The sequence below is a fragment of the Arachis ipaensis genome, chromosome B10 (assembly GCF_059453495.1).
Source record: "Arachis ipaensis isolate K30076 ecotype BB chromosome B10, ASM5945349v1, whole genome shotgun sequence".
NCBI lineage: Eukaryota > Viridiplantae > Streptophyta > Magnoliopsida > Fabales > Fabaceae > Arachis > Arachis ipaensis.
In genome coordinates this window covers 148824580-148840899 of record NC_142435.1, presented here as the reverse complement: position 1 = coordinate 148840899, position 16320 = coordinate 148824580, and the positions used below count along the sequence as shown (strand labels likewise).

General features: G+C 33.0%; 3 protein-coding genes across 3 annotated transcripts; 1 reads left to right on the top strand and 2 right to left on the bottom strand.

Annotated features, from left to right (window-relative positions):
• The first annotated feature begins 1084 nt into the window (after positions 1-1084).
• LOC107621216 (wax ester synthase/diacylglycerol acyltransferase 4-like) lies at positions 1085-4874 on the top strand. Its single transcript, XM_016323250.3, has 5 exons — positions 1085-1270; positions 1883-2440; positions 2866-3219; positions 4259-4396; positions 4633-4874. The coding sequence occupies exons 1-5, from the start codon at positions 1085-1087 to the stop codon at positions 4774-4776; spliced, it is 1380 nt and encodes a 459-aa protein (XP_016178736.2). The 3' UTR covers positions 4777-4874.
• Positions 4875-5608: 734 nt separating this feature from the next.
• LOC107623501 (small ribosomal subunit protein uS4y) lies at positions 5609-7044 on the bottom strand. Its single transcript, XM_016325795.3, has 3 exons — positions 6945-7044; positions 6473-6854; positions 5609-5999 (listed from the first exon to the last, which is right to left on the bottom strand). Exons 1-3 carry the CDS (start codon positions 6970-6972, stop codon positions 5816-5818), a joined length of 594 nt encoding a protein of 197 aa, XP_016181281.1. The 5' UTR covers positions 6973-7044; the 3' UTR covers positions 5609-5815.
• A 1118-nt stretch (positions 7045-8162) lies between these two features.
• LOC107623484 (putative copper-transporting ATPase HMA5) lies at positions 8163-13460 on the bottom strand. Its single transcript, XM_016325760.3, has 6 exons — positions 12941-13460; positions 11130-12524; positions 10766-11020; positions 10262-10384; positions 9629-10105; positions 8163-9018 (listed from the first exon to the last, which is right to left on the bottom strand). Exons 1-6 carry the CDS (start codon positions 13223-13225, stop codon positions 8575-8577), a joined length of 2979 nt encoding a protein of 992 aa, XP_016181246.1. The 5' UTR covers positions 13226-13460; the 3' UTR covers positions 8163-8574.
• Between the last annotated feature and the right edge of the window lie 2860 nt (positions 13461-16320).

The following is a 16320-nucleotide window of genomic DNA, read 5'->3' as shown; positions in this document are numbered from 1 at the left end:
TGAAGAGCGCATATGAATTTAGAATTCATGCATATTTAAATAAGTTTCCCTAAATCTATCTAAAACAGATTTAGATAATGACAACGAGTAGTTTTTATAAGAGTAAAAAAAATATTCAATAATTATTGGCAGACTAAATCTTTAAAATAATCCCTCATATTTAACTTATGTACTAATTTTATTTTTGAGATTTTAATTGCACTATTTTAGTCGTTTAGATTATATTTCGAACTACATACAAGTTCTGAAAAATTTTTTAACATGACTTAGCTGCTGATTTGGCACAACTAATGTCATGTGGGATGTTTTAATAGCTAGCTAATGTGGCTCTAAAAGTATGGCACAGTCAAGTGATTAAAAAAATAAAAAATTATGTGTAATTTCTTTTCATCTGAAATTAATAGTTAAAAGTTATTAAATAATAATTTAATTATATTTATCAAATTATTTAATAATTTTTAATTATTAACTTTTCACGTGAAAACAATTGTATATAAGTTTTCATATAAAAAATCACTAATAAGGATAAAATTAAAATATCAAAAAATTTTGAGGGCCAACCGCTTTTAGCAATTTTGGTTAGTATAATTAGCTAGTACAAATATCAAATTAATTTCAACAAATAAATTTTACTGATTTGTATGTATATACTCTGGTAAATATGGGTACAAATTGTGTTAATTTATGCGTATAAATTCTGATAAATATATATACAAATTATGTACTTCATGTGTCTTGGATAAATATAGGTATAAATTATTGTTGGCTAATTACCTATCTAAAATAATAATGTTTACTATTTATGTAATATTGCTGCTAAAATACATTAAAAAATATCAACGATTTATAATTCAAATGACATAATCTTTCGATCCTTACTTAGAGTCTTGAATTCGAGTGTTACTTCTAACATTTTGAAAAAAAAAAAAAACATTATTAAAAAATATTAGAAATAAAATAAAGACACATTAAACGTGATGTATTTACCCACATGAGAAACTAACTAACTAAGCTTCTCGATATAAATACACGTACTTGTGTGTCTTCTTTTTCTTCAAACAGTTTATATTGAAAACGTAGAAAAATGAGTGAGTTTGAGAAAGATGCTCCAATGGCGGTGAGTCCAATGTCGAGTTACCTCAACACCTCTGCCTTGAACGTATTTATAATAGTCGTTTTTGAGTTGGAGATTCCAATTGATGAATCAAAGATCATGCAAGTGCTTAAAGACGTGTTTGTTCCCCTCAACAAACGTTTCTCTTCTATCATGGTAAAATCTCATGTCAACTTTAGTGTATACATATATATCATATAAATTAAATAAGATTTATGATATGAAAAACTTTTAACAATTGAACTTTTTATTAGCAAGATGACTCATCACTATATATCATGATATATTTAATAATCATTGATGTTAGTTTTGCTCTCTTTATTTTCTAACAACATTTAACTAAATTTAAATCAACATATATAATTGGATAAGATAAATATTACTTTCTAAGCAAAAATATTTACTTGTTACACAAAAAACAACCCAATAAGTATCATATATTTATTTATAGTATATATATTGTTTAACTTATTTTTTATATATATTTTATATTTTAACATATATTTTATATAAAAGATTACAGATAATTAATTTGGTGACTAATAATTTTTTATATGTGCACATAACATGATTGTTAATGTTACAAGTGTGAAAAGTGTTAAAATTAGTCTCACATCAAAGAAAGCAAAAAAAAAAGTGAAAAATTTATAAGATGAGAGATCCATTAACTTACCATCTTACAGTTATTTGTAAAAAATTAAATCGAGATACAGTAGTAGTATTTTTAACGGAATAACAAAATCTTTTAACGGAGTAAAAAATTATCAGATTGAAGACAAAAAAGGAAAGAAGCAATGGAAACAAGTTGATGTGAATCTAAAAGAACACATCAAGAGTCCAATATTTGCAAAGAAGGGTCTGAAATTCTATGATGAAGAATTTGATGAATACATGTCAAATATAGGAGGTGAAAAGTTAGCACAAGATAAACCACTTTGGGAAGTGCATTTAATTAAGTATCCAACAAGAAAAAACAATGCTGCGGGTACATCGGTAGTTAAGTTACACCATTCCTTAGGAGATGGCTACACCCTAATGGGGTCATTGCTTTCATGTGTCAAAAGAGTTGATGATCCTTCAATTCCCATAACCTTTCCTTCAAGCCATGCAACAACTTCATCTATTAAGAGATTACCTGAATCCATCTTTTCAATGTTTAAAAGTGCATCTGATTTTGGATGGAACATATTAAGAGGTTCAAATTTCATTGTTGATGATCAATCACCAATAAGGCCAGAGAATAAGGAATTCAAACATGGTTTTGGTATCTCAAATATCTCTCTCTCTTTGGATAGCTTTAAAGTGGTCAAAAATAAGCTCAAAGTGGTAAGTGTTTTTCTTTCTTCTTATTTTTTTTTTTGTGAATAAATGACCATTTGTATCCATGAAAGATGAAAACAACCCACACTAAATTGAAATTAAATTTGTACCCACGTAAGATGCCTTTCGTGTAACAAAAGTACCCTGTTTTTGGAGGGTTGGAGTGCCACGTAGGATACTTTTGTTAGAGAGCATCTTGCGTGTGTACAAGTTTAGTTTCGATCTAAAGCGTACTTAATTACTATGTATTATCATTAATATTATTATTATGTTGAACAATGAACACATACTTGTGAATAAATAAGTTATTTATATTACACTAATTTATTTAACACAGTATATTATTTTTTTCCTTAAAAAAGGTTAAGGTTGTCTAAATTTTCCAAAATGACAATAAATATATATAACTCTTTATATTGTTAATGATCCAGACCACAAATGATACCCTAGTGGGCATGATCTTCCTGGGCATAAGGTTATACATGGAAGCAAAGAGTTATGAATCAAGAAAAGCAAAAACAACAGCATTAGTGTTGGTTAATACAAGAAAAATTAGAGCTTACAAATCAGTGGGGGAGATGCTTCAAACTAATTCAGAGTCTTCATGGGGGAATCAATTTCATTACCTGCACCTTCCCATACCCGAATTAAGCGATGCCAATACATCCAACCCACTTGACTTTGTTTTGGAGGCCCATAAAATCATTAGTGGGCTCAGAATTTCTTTGGCGCTACCTTTTAGTAGTGTGTTTTTGGGCTTGCTGGATAAAATCAAAGGCCCAGAGGTTTGTTTTCGCTCAACTTTAGCATTTCTTGTCGGAAAAAAAAATGATTTTTCTTGATAACCAACAATTACAAATATAAGCATGAATGTGGCAATAACCCTACCCGCGGGCACCCAACCCGATCCCACCTGGTCGGGTAGGGTTGCCAATCCGATCCGCAGCGGGTAGGGTAGGGTGCGGGTAAGGTTCTCGTGCGGGTAGGGTAGGGTGCAGGTTGAGCCTCAATCCTATCCGATCAACCCGCACTCTATATATGTATATGTTATATACTTATATAAAAATATATTTTAAGTAGATATTGAACCAAAGACCTCTCACTAAATGCAAAAGATCTTTAGCCACTAAAAAAATCATTAATTGCTAATTTAATATCTTTTTTTACATAAAAACCAGTTCTATTTTGAATTATCATCAAGTTATATAATAATAGTGTATCTTTTCTATAATATGTGGGTAGGGTCGGGTTCCTACGGGTTAAGTGGAGTAGAGTTAGGGTTGAAATATTTTTAACCCGCGAATAGAATAGGGTTGAGTTTATATAAAAATTTCAACCCGCGGGTAGGGTTAGGGTTGGATCCAAACCCTACCCTATCCTACCCATTGCCACCCTAAGCATGAATACTAATCAAGGCAAAGTTTCCTTAATTAATTCCTTAACCAAGTAATGCGTTAATTCACCAAAGGAAAAAAAAAAGGAATACATATCTATTTTGGTTTTTACAAATGGTTGGAGACAAATCAATTCTTCAAAATTTAAATATTGTATATGCAAATTTTATCCGAGATGATTAATATATCAACTTTTTCACTGTTAAAAGTCTACTATAGCAAGTAATAAACTCTAATGTTTTCTTTTCTTCGTTTCTTCACTATCTTTTCTTAACAGGCTTACAATATGTTATCATAGTTTATAATAGAAGAATTACACTCCATAATTGACATTAATTCTTTTATTAAAGAAAATAGAATATATAAGATAAATGGCATGAAAATGATAAACAACATTTGTAGTTATTTAATGTTATTCAATTTATTTCAGGCTGCAGCAAAGCATGTGTACAAGACAATAGAAAATTCAAGTGTTAGCATCTCAAATGTGGTTGGACCTGTGGAACAAGTGGCTTTTGCTAATCATCCCATCAAAGGATTTTATTTTATGTCAATTGGTATACCTCAGGTGCTCTCTTGTTCATCTTAAAAATAAATTGAAAATAAAAATCCTGAAAATTTTTTAATGAGAACCCACAACCCAAAATAAAGATTTAGGAGTACAAGGTTCAAATTAAACAGATAAAAATAATATGCAGACATTTTAAAAAAGTGAGTAGGGCCATTAAAGTATAATATTATATAATTTTTTAGTACCTATTATAAATAAATGGTAAATGACATTGTTTCAAAAAATTTATGCAGAGCGTGCTGGTAACAATATTAAGTTACATGGGGAACTTACACATTGCATTTGGAGTGGAGAAAGGAGTCATAGATGAACACCAACTGCTTTCATGTTTTGAAACTGCTAAGGAGATGATTTTCAATGCAGCAAATAAAACATGATTTTGTTTTACATTATGCTCTCTTATTGTATGACAGTATGAGTCTTTGTTGCTCTATATGCTCTCTCATTGTATGAGTCTACTGTTATTTTACAATAAAATAATGAGAAAAACTTTAGTTTAGTCTTTGAAAGATGTATGTTACATTTTATTTATTGGCTAATTAAATCATTACAATTTAGTGTTTCTTTTTTTTTTTCAAAGATTCGACTTATAACTTGGCAAATCATTACAATTTAGTGTTTGGAATATCTCACGTTATAGCAATTTAACCCACTGTAAATCGTTTTTGTTGTTTTAGATATCCCATGAAAAAGCATAAGAGAAGAATGTAAAAAACAGATGTCTATCTATTTATCACGTCTTTTGTTGTTTTAGATATCCGTTTAGCTGCAATCGTATCACCCAAGCTTATATCATTATTTTTGTAAAATGTCAATGTAGATTGCTCTGATTCCACTCTATAAACTAAAGCAAATCAATTAAAGATGGTTTCAACCTAATTTACCCGAGAGACTGAAAGAAAAATCACATTAAAAGGCTTAGGTTTGCACAAATGGTTTTCATAAATCATTGTCAATGGCTGGCATTTTGTTCTGACAAAATTACCTTCTTCTTGCTTGTACCTTCCTAGGTTACTCATTGATTTAAATGTCTAAATCATCCTATAACTCTTTCTGGCATAAAGACTTGTGATCCTGACAATATATATATATATATATATAAGAGCAATCATAATGAGTGGGTAATCTGAAGTAAGAAAATTTTATCAAAAGCCTAGAAAAAACAAGAGATTAAAGCATAATGGAGCAGCAAAGAACACAGCACAGATATTTGGGACAAAACTTAAATAGTATTAATAAAAACAATTTAAAACAAAAAATGTCTCAACCTTTCTCAGCACGGCTTTTCCTCAAACAAAAACATAGACTGCAAAATTATAAGAGTTAACCATGGCAGGAAACTAACAAGTCTAGAGAAACAGAAAATGAAATGCTTGAAAAAGATCTAGGTAAGGAGAACAGATATATCCATATAACTTAATCTTCATCTTCCTCATCACCATCTCCACCAGAAGCCTTCTTAGCAGCAGCCCTCTGGTTCCTTCGCTTCACTCTCCCAGGACGGCCACCGCCAAGCGGACTTGTGAGCGAGAAGTCAATGTGCTTCTGGGAATCAACCCTGACCATGAATGAAGGGATGTTCACCACCTGCCTTCCAACCCTGCCAACCAGAAAAAAGAACCCAACATTATAAAACCTATTCATCAAAAGTGCAAACAAGTTCCTCTTCAAATAATACCCAATCACATCAAGTTCCCTGTCATATAAATATATATTTCACAGATCTTTAATAATCATATAACTAAATAATACTTTCAAAATGTTTTTAAGCTAACAAGGCATTCTGGTGAGATTTTTGAGTGAATTTTTTTAACAACTAAACCACTCTATAATTATGATGATCCTAATTATATATCTAAGATCAATTCTACTGAGAGGTTAACCTGACGTAAAATAATTTTATCAAGCTAGAATCCTATGAAGAGATCAGACTATAATTTTGAGCTATTTGAATGTTTGGAGAGTCAGATTCTTAATTTGACAATAAGCACAAACAAACAAACAGTGAGTGATAGAAAATTAGGAATTTAAAACCCTAAATTTTGGAAAAAAGTGAAAAGAAGAAAGGAAGACCTAATGTGGCGCTGGCGGATGAGGACCCTGGCGTGGTGGATGGACTTGGCCATGCCGGACTTGAAGACGAGAGTCTGGAGGCGGCGCTCGAGGAAGTTCTCGACGGTGAGAGCGAGGACGTAATCGAGCTTGTTCTGAGTCTCGTCGAGGAGGCCGTAACGGAACATCCTTCGGAGGAGAGCCTCACCTTCGAAGATCCGGCGAGGGTTCTTCTCGTCGAGAGTAAGGAGAGTTCTGGCGTTGTTGCGGATCCTGCTGAGTGCGTACTGCACCCTCCACAGCTCCCTCTTGCATCTGAGTCCGTACTCTCCAACCAGCTTCAGCTCCGCGTCCAGCCTCTCCTTCTCGTACGGACGACGAGGCTTCTTGAACGTCTTCCCATCTGAGTTTCATTCATTCATTGTTAGAGAACAAAAACAAAACCTAAATCGATTAAAAAGGGATCACAGAAAGAGAAAGGAGGGAGACTCACAGTTGCGGTAAAACGAAACGTGCACCATGGTTGCTGCAGGAGCTCTGGCTCTGGTTGCAGCCTAGGGTTTGAAGTTGGAGACGAAAGATTTCCTCAGTTTTCCCTTTTAACATGTTCTAAACCCTAATAGAGGATGGGCCGGTCTGGGCCGATCTGGGCCGGAATGGACTGGACTATGACTTTGGTGAGGTGGCCCAGTTATACAAACAAGAATATCCATGACACCAAAAAATACAAGAAGAATAAACCAACTTAGGTTAGTTAAAAAAATATAAGAATATAAACATTAGGTTGGTCCCCAAAAAAACCTGTTAGGATTATTTTTCTCCCAAAATTAGATTATTGGAGCACTCAAAATATAAAACATATTAAAAATATATTATAAATATATTTATACATACATATAATGGTTGACTTTCTATTTTTTTTTTTTAATCAAACGAAAGATTTTACTGATTTGTTGAAATAGACTATCTAAAATAGGACAACACTAAGAACTTTTTTTTTAATCAAATGAAGGATTTTATTGATTTGTTGAAATCGACGATCCAAAATAGAACAACACTAAGAAAAAGTAGTTCTACCAATTACATTGATATATAAGATAAAATTAACTCTAAAAAAAAAATAAACAAAAAGAAAATAACATTAAGAAAAAAGAGAATTAGAAACAAGGCCTCTGCTGGAGAAAAAATCCTCCTTTCTGACCTCTTTAACAACTTCAACACATGGGATCCTTTTATGTTTGAAGACTTGCAAACGTATCATTTTGTTTTTACATATATACACAAGTGAATATCTTCTCACATATACTTCTTATTATCTTTTCATTCTAGGAAATTATTAGATTCAAATATTATCGTTGTTTATTATTATTATGAATCAAGGTTTGTTATCAATTGATTAAGTGGTGACATTCAGATTTAAATCTTGAGCTTGATGCAATTATAAATTTATCTTCTTTTTATTAAAATTTGATATAAAGAATATCTAAAATTAACCCATCTGAACAAAAGAATATATATATTTTTTTATATATTTGTTTACATATTTATTTAATTTTGTTATATTTACAAAGAGAAATACTCAGCAACCTATTCCGAATCACATCATTTATCAGAAGTATACAACAGAAAAATCATTCATATGCCTAAAAATCTCTCTTCACAAATCTGTCATCATAAGCAGTTCCCCCCACTTCTCCACCTCTTACTTCTGTTTCATACAATCATACACGATATTCATTAATAAAGTAATGGTATGTGTACTTAAATATCACGTTAGATCATATTTTTACAAATTATATAAATCACAATATTTACACTCTTTACTTTGCTCTAACCAAATTTTCATCCCAAACCTATAAATTAGCCAACTCTGGCATATTAGATTGCATATGGATTTTTTGTGTAAGACAGAAACACAGAAGCACCAAGACGAAAATAGATATCTTTTTTGTCCCTACTTTTAAAGAGAGAAAGATATCAAAACTTGTTGTCTATGGAACAGAAATTGTGTTTCTGTTCTTGTCTAATAATCAAACTGGTTTCTATATATCATGTCTCTATATTCTATTTCAAAGACAATATCCAAACACATAATATTTGACCAACTAAAGGAAGCAAAACCCTCAATTGCCATGCATGGTATCACTTGATGACTCGATCCTTATGCTTCTTATCTCAAGGTTATCTAGCTTCTTTGGTCTCTTGTAATATTTAAGCAACAGAGAACAACAAACAACACTAACAGAGGATGCAGCCATAGCAGCCCCCGCGATCCATGGTGGCAACCGAAATCTTGTAGAAGGGAATAGAGCTCCAGCAGCTATTGGTATGCCAAGCAGATTATAGCCCAAAGCCCAAAAGTAATTCAAGCGAATACGCGAAAATGTTTTTCTAGAAAGATCAATGGCAGTTATGACATCCTCCAAGTTGCTCTTCATTAGGACAATGTCCGCTGCCTCAATGGCAATGTCTGTTCCAGCACCTATCGCCATTCCCACGTCAGCTGCCACAAGCGCAGGCGAATCGTTGATGCCATCCCCTACCATAGCCACTGTGTGGCCAGATGCCTGATCACGGAAGAAAAAAAAGCAATGCATACATCACAGCTCCAAATATAATACTAAACTCAGCAATATAGACCCAGAAGTTAGAATCAAGCTTAATGGATATGACATTGATGTAGAATTAAAAAAGAGGCTCAAATTCACGATACATAGAGTGATAACATTCATGAGTACTGACTACTGACTGAAGATACTAAGCAGAAGAAATATATGGGCTTCATAGTTACTTTCTTCTCAAAGATAGATAAATCACCAAAATAAGAAAGACCTTTTTGCTGACAAAATGACACTTGAAAGTATAAAACTAGTTTGTGACCTGCAACAGGTGATAATTCTTTTAACAAAATACTCCTCCAAAGAATAAAATTGACTCGTGGCCCCTAAAAAAATGTCCATTGTTTGACAAAATAACCTAATATATGATGAAATTAGAGAAATAGAGGCTGTGGAATCAGGATTTTCTTAATTAAAACTTTAGTGATTTAGGATTAATTAGTCTCCACCTTTCACACAAATGTTGTGATATTTAGGTTAAAGGCATGAATGATCCCTTTCAAATTCTTGAAATTAAGTTGAAACATACTAGGTTGTGATCATTAGTCATAACAAGTACCTGAAATTCCTTCACTTTCTCTGCTTTTTGCTCTGGTTTGGCCTCAGCAATTACAGTCTCTATTCCAACCTCCCTTGCAATAGAATTAGCAGTGCCCCAATTGTCCCCTGTCACCATAATGCTCCTAATTTTCATGGACTTTAGAATAGAAATGACTTCTTCGGCACCTGGTTTCAGTGGATCGGATATTGCTAAAACCCCAATTACTTCCCTATTGATAGATACTAAAATCCCAGTTTGAGCCATTGCTTCAGCTTCAGCAAGTATATCTTCAGCATCACTAGGAACTGCAATACTGTGACTTGTCATTAAACTCTTGTTACCAACAATTATTTCTTGGTTTCGTACTGTGGCCTTCACTCCATGTCCTGTAATAGAAACAAAATCTTGTGCTTCCAGCCATGAAGGATTCTCTTCATCTTTAAATTTTTTCGCATATTCAACAACGGCCTTGGCCAGCGGATGCTCACTATTCTCCTGAGAAAGACAAATAACATTGTTGGCAATCATTACTATATGCATAAACATCTATTATATGAACTGTAGAACAACTTAAATAATAAATATCAAATTAGATTGGTATTATAGTTATGAAATAAGTTTTCTGAAATTGAATGTTGTTTGTCTCCTTACCTCAGCTGCTGCTACAAGTTCGTAGAAATCTCGGAGTGCCATATTTGTGAATAGTTTTGTGTTAACTACCACAGGTTTCCCAACAGTGAGAGTACCTGTCTTGTCAAAAACAATGCAATTCACCTACAAAAGAACAAGACAATCATAAGGATATTCAAGTATGGGTAGTGAGAAACATGAATCATATTGAAATATATATTGGGTTACAACATACAACAGCATTCCTCATCAACCAGCACATGCTTAACAAATACCAATACTAAATATGAAGAACAAAAGAACGATATATTACTTAATGCTCCTAAAACATTCTTAATTCTGGTTTTATTTATTCATTAAGTAACATATGAAAAGAACACGTCATACAGTTTAATTTCCCAACCTATGCATATTTGCTTCTCACTATTTTATGACTGAACCAATCATAATTCAGTTTTCAAAGGCTAACAGCATCTAAAAAGCAAATCCATAATTCAAGGAGCTAGTCGATCACACATGACATACCTTATGAGCACTTTCTAATGCTTGTCCTCCTTTAATTAGCACACCCTGAGAAGCACCAACTCCAGTGCCAACCATAACTGCGGTTGGCGTTGCTAAGCCTAAAGCACAAGGGCAAGCTATGACCATGACAGAGATCCCAAACTGTAAAGCAAGCTGAAAGCTATCCATAGAAGATGGTATCCAAGACTTTGGGTAAGCATTGAATCTTCCAGCCAAAAACCAAGCAAACCATGTTGTAAATGAGATCAAGATGACCTGAAATAAGAAGATATCAGTTTAAAATTTAGCCTTTAATTTTATATAAGCATAAGTGTTAAATCACTTGTTTTCTTCCCAAGTAAGAATTCTTGGATCATATAATTACCAGAGGCACAAAATACTTTGAAATGCGGTCTGCAAGTTTCTGCACAGGTGCCTTGGCCATTTGAGCTGACTCAACTAGCCGAACAATCTGCGAAAGTGCACTTTCTGATCCGACTCGTGTTGCCTTGATACGCAAGACTCCTTTCTCATTCACAGTTCCTCCAATAACAGTATCTCCTTTCCTCTTTGCCACAGGCCGTGCCTCGCCCGTTATCATGCTCTCATTCACATGACTCTGGCCCCATATTACAAATCCATCCGAAGCTACCTTAGCACCAGGGACGATTTTGATCACATCGTTCTTCTGAACTAACCTGCTGTCGATTTCTTCCTCACTAATGACATTTCCTTCATTGTCCAATGTCAGCAATATAGCTGTATCTGGTGTCAAGTTCATGAGCTTCGCAATCGCATTTGATGTCTTTCCCTTAGCCAAAATCTCAAGATACTTCCCAAGCAGAATGAATGAGATAAGCATAGCACTAGTCTCAAAGAAATCAGTACCCTTGAAATCCTTAGAGGTGGCTGCTCTAGCAACAGTGTAGACCGAATAGAAGTATGCTGCATTTGTTCCCAATGCAATCAAAACATCCATGTTAGCAGAGCCACGACGCAATGATTTGTAGGAACCAGAGTAAAATCGCCGGCCTATAACAAATTGAACTGGCGTCGCGAGCACCAATCTTGCAACCTCCCCCACTGTAAGCATATTGACAACTTTGGACTCAAGCACATCCTTAATTCCAGGGATATACATAAGAACCATTGAGGTTAGAAAGATGGGAATAGTAAACAACAAACTCCACAAGAAAGATCTGTAATACTGATCAATTTCCTTGTTTCTATGAGTATCCCTTCGGCCTCCTTCTTGAGGAAATATCTCCGCCTTGAAATGGCCGGACCCGGTTTCCTCAATCACTTTAATGAAATTCCTTGGTCCTGTCATGTCTGGCTTATAAGAGATTGAAACTTTATTCAATTCTGGGTGTATGTCTACTGCTAGGACCCCGGGGAGTGCCTGAAGAGATTCCTCAAGCAGTGTAATTGAACGGTCGGCCGATGCGCCTTTGACTTGGAGGTCTATCTTGCTCAAGTCTTCACCTGAACTGATGAGTACTGCTTCAAAGCCGGTGTCCTCTATGGCATCCATGATTTGTTCATAGGTAATAACATTTGGATTGTACTGAACTCCAGCTTCTTCAGTTGCTAAAGCCACTTGAGCTTTGATCACTCCTTGAAGGGCTTGCAGTGCAGATTCAACAGTGGAGGAGCAAGATGTGCAAGTCATTCCTTTAATCTGTATGCGGCATACTTGAACAGATTTGTCGGTCACATCATCTGTTAGTAACGTTGCTTCAAACCCGCAATCTTCAATTGCCTCTCGAATAGTCTCCTCCTAAGAAAACACACATATGTATAACAATAAGATGGAAATAAAGTTCAACTACAAAAATCAATGAATTGTATGTTCTATGTCAAGCATCAGCAGAAAGTAAAATTGACAAATGCACGCAATAATGAATTATCTAAATTGAAAGAAAAATAGGCGAATTATCTAAATCCTAATCTAACTTAACTTTTCCATATCAACATTTAAAGGAAACATAAAGATCAAAACCAAAATTTCTAATTTTTTTTTTCAGCTAATTTAGGTAAGCAATCTGAATGCAAATTAAGAAGAAATCCTTCGTGAAGCTTCGGAAATTCTCTTGAGAAATCCATCACATAAGGTTTTCAAATAAAAATTTGATGTCGGCTACAAACTTGAAAGGCTAATTCTATTGACGGTTCAACGCGAAGAGAAAAACTTACATTAACGAAGGATGGGAAGAAGAAGACTTGAGCACGGTTGTTGAGGACATCGACGAGAGCCTCTCGGATGCCAGGGAGGCGCTTGACGGCCTTCTCGACGGAGCCGGCACACGCGGCGCAAGTCATTCCGACGACCGAGAAGACCGCCGTGCTCTCCGGCTCGGAATCCGGCTTCTGGAGGCTGACTCCCTTGGGGTAGCTGGGCATGGACGGGTAGTGCGGGCGCGGTGACAGCTGTCCCCATCTGTCGTTCCGGAGGCACGATAATGCCAACAACTTTGCCATGTGGATAACTGAATCCGCCTTATGGCGCCAACAACTCTAACAACTCCAACTACTTTGATTTTCTGTTACACCTTTTTTTTGTTGTTGTTTGAGAATGGAGGAAATGAGGAACTAAAAGAAGCGCAAAACAGGGTCGTCTTCAATTTCTTGTGAATTAATAATGATCTGTTTGAATGTGATTCTGAGTTCTGACTTTAAATGATGGTGAGCGTTGGATTTTAAATTTTAAATTTATAATAAACAAAAAGGAGGCAAAGGCAAAGTGCAAGTTAAAGTGTTGGCGTGTGGGCCGAAATTCTATTGCGTTATTACTTACGTGGGCTTTTAAGCAACGCAACCTGGCTTCCTTCAACTGACAAAACCCAAAAAAAAAAAAAGTAAACTTAGGCTAAAGCAAAGTCGGGTAAAAAGTTTAATATGGTTAGTTAATAGGTGAAATTCGACTAAATTTTTAAAGTCTCATATTTATAATTTTTATCGTTTTAGTCTCTTAAATTTAAAATTACTTGTATTGATCTCAAAATACAGTTCTGGACATTATATTGGTCTCTAGATCCTTTATATTACTGAAGACATATGGTTAAAAAGCGTCGTTTCGTTTTGACACTTAAACAAGAAAAAAACGAGAAGAGAAAGAAGAGTTTATACTATGTGAAAATTATTATATCTCCATTCATTTTTCAAAATAACCTCATTTTTTTCTTGTTTAAGAGCTAAAACAAAAAGATGCTATTTAAGTATTTAACTATGTGTCTAACGTGATAAGTCAGAACTAGTTTAGCATTTTATTCGTTGACTCAATGCTAGAAAGGATTTAAGAACCAATATGATGGCTGAAACAATAAATTTTAAATTTAAAAGACTAAAATAATAAAGATTGTGAATATCAATGAACTACCGTGAAAATTTAGTTGAAAAATTCACATAAAAAGAAATTATAGGTGGTTTATGAAAATATGAGAGAAGAATAAAGTCAGGGATATTTTTAAAATCAACAATTTATAAAAAAATATAATTTTTAAAAATACAATTCGCCAGAAGAGAATTAATATAAAGAATTTTCAGGTTAATTATCTATGTAAATAACAAAATTATACTCTTTTTTTTTTTGTAATTTACCACTTTCGGTTCAATTTTTTTATGGGCACAATAAATCATTACTCAACATCTAAAGTTATCCACAACTTTTCTTCAAGAAAGTCATTGGTTTAATGACTTAGTGGAATAAATATAGTATTATAAGGGGACAAGCACATGATTATGGCCAAGAAAAGAGATAAAGGTGCATTCTGATTTCACAAAATCGCAAATATATACGCACAATATTCAGTGAACCAAGAAGAGTAGAAATATAAGAGTTTTATCAGAATTTGATCCAAGATATATATTTGCTTATAATTTTATATAAATATAATTTTTATATCAAAATAATAAAAAGTATTTTGCTCGTATACAAATTTATTAGAATAAATGATAAATAAATCCTTAATTTTTTATTTCAAAAATAAATAATTCATTGATTAATTAAAAATACAAAAAAAATATTTATTTTCTAAAATTTAAGACATCTAAATTTTTTAGAGTGATCAATTTGTCATTATATATTTTAAACAAAAAAATTTAAATATCTCATATTTTAAAAATAAAAAATATTTTTATATTTTTAATTAGTCAAGAATTTATTTATTTTTGAGATAAAAAATTAAAAACCTATTTATCGTTTTTTCAATTCTATTATGTAAAAAAACCAACAAATTTTCTAGCTATACTACACAAATTTCTCAATACTAAGCTACTAGGCTTACACCAAATTAAAATTTGTAGCAGCTTTAGGGTTTATGAGCTGGAATGTTTTGTCAATGATGATTGACCAACCTCTTCTTAGAGCTCTCGTCCAACATGTTGCTTGCTTGGTGTTCACGTCACAAGAAGCATCTTGAATGTTGTGGAAACCATTAATTTGTGTATATGGAACCTCTACTAGCACGATAAAGCTTAAAGAGTAAAAAATTGTGTGGTCAACTTTCAATTAGAATAGAATATTAGGTAATAGCAAAGAAAAAAGGTGCCCATATACATATTTGATGGCTATATAGACTTTGCTTTCTTTGATGCCTTAAAGTCTATACCAATTTCCAAGTTCAAAGACATTATTCCTAATAATTAATAATAATAATAGGAAACCTGTTCAAAAAAATAATGATAAAAATAGGAGACCCTTCAAGATATACTCAACTAAACTAGAAAAGGACATTTATCAATTTATATTAACATAGACTTGCAAATCATAGCAAAGCATGACTCCGCAATGTGTTAAATACATAGAGGATGGTGATATTACATTTACATTTGATTAAATCCCATTAAGTTAAAATAGAAGGATTACAAGATGACATGAAATATATATATATATATATATATATATATATATATATATATATATATATATATATGTGTTTATATCTGGTCCATAATTTAGTCAAATTTAAAATGATTAAAAATTTAGTCTATAAAATAAAAGTTCAGATCACATTTTGGGATTTATCCAACTTTATAAAGGTCGGTTCACGTGACGCCAACTTGGTCCGATTTATTTAAATAAGATGACTCTCAATTAATTTTTATAATTTTTTTTATTCATCTAAAAATGAGATCTTAACAACCTCGACACAAAAGAGTAACACATCCATTATCAAAGATGGAACTACTTAAAAATGATTATTAACTCACCACCTACAATTATAAATATCCTGACGCCAAGACATTAGAGTTTTTGCAGGTATCACCTTCTCCTTACCAAGACATCAGACGGCGGCACCTCAACACTGGAAGACATCAAACACGATCCCAATAATAATTTGAACCTCACGTTCAAGTCTAAATCTCAATTTCAAGTAACTCCGAAACATTATAATTAAGATCAATAGTAAAAATTACTAAAACACACTAGTACATTTAAAAATTTTCCAAACATATATATATATTAGTATTGATCTTAATTATAAAAAAATATATAATATATATAATTAAACTTAATGATTAAAATTTATTAAAGTACTAGGGGTGTCTATGGATCGGATCGTATCCGCAGATCC

Coding starts and splice junctions, on each gene's coding strand:
- LOC107623501 (XM_016325795.3), bottom strand. CDS start 6,972: ATGGTGCACGTTTCGTTTTACCGCAACT. Junction 6,855..6,944: donor CGTTTCGTTTTACCGCAACT/GTGAGTCTCCCT, acceptor AATGAAACTCAG/ATGGGAAGACGTTCAAGAAG. Junction 6,000..6,472: donor ATCCGCCAGCGCCACATTAG/GTCTTCCTTTCT, acceptor TCTGGTTGGCAG/GGTTGGAAGGCAGGTGGTGA.
- LOC107623484 (XM_016325760.3), bottom strand. CDS start 13,225: ATGGCAAAGTTGTTGGCATTATCGTGCCTCCGGAACGACAGATGGGGA. Junction 11,021..11,129: donor CAAAGTATTTTGTGCCTCTG/GTAATTATATGA, acceptor TTCTTATTTCAG/GTCATCTTGATCTCATTTAC. Junction 10,385..10,765: donor CATTAGAAAGTGCTCATAAG/GTATGTCATGTG, acceptor GTTCTTTTGTAG/GTGAATTGCATTGTTTTTGA.
- LOC107621216 (XM_016323250.3), top strand. CDS start 1,085: ATGAGTGAGTTTGAGAAAGATGCTCCAATGGCGGTGAGTCCAATGTCG. Junction 2,441..2,865: donor TCAAAAATAAGCTCAAAGTG/GTAAGTGTTTTT, acceptor TTAATGATCCAG/ACCACAAATGATACCCTAGT. Junction 4,397..4,632: donor TGTCAATTGGTATACCTCAG/GTGCTCTCTTGT, acceptor AAATTTATGCAG/AGCGTGCTGGTAACAATATT.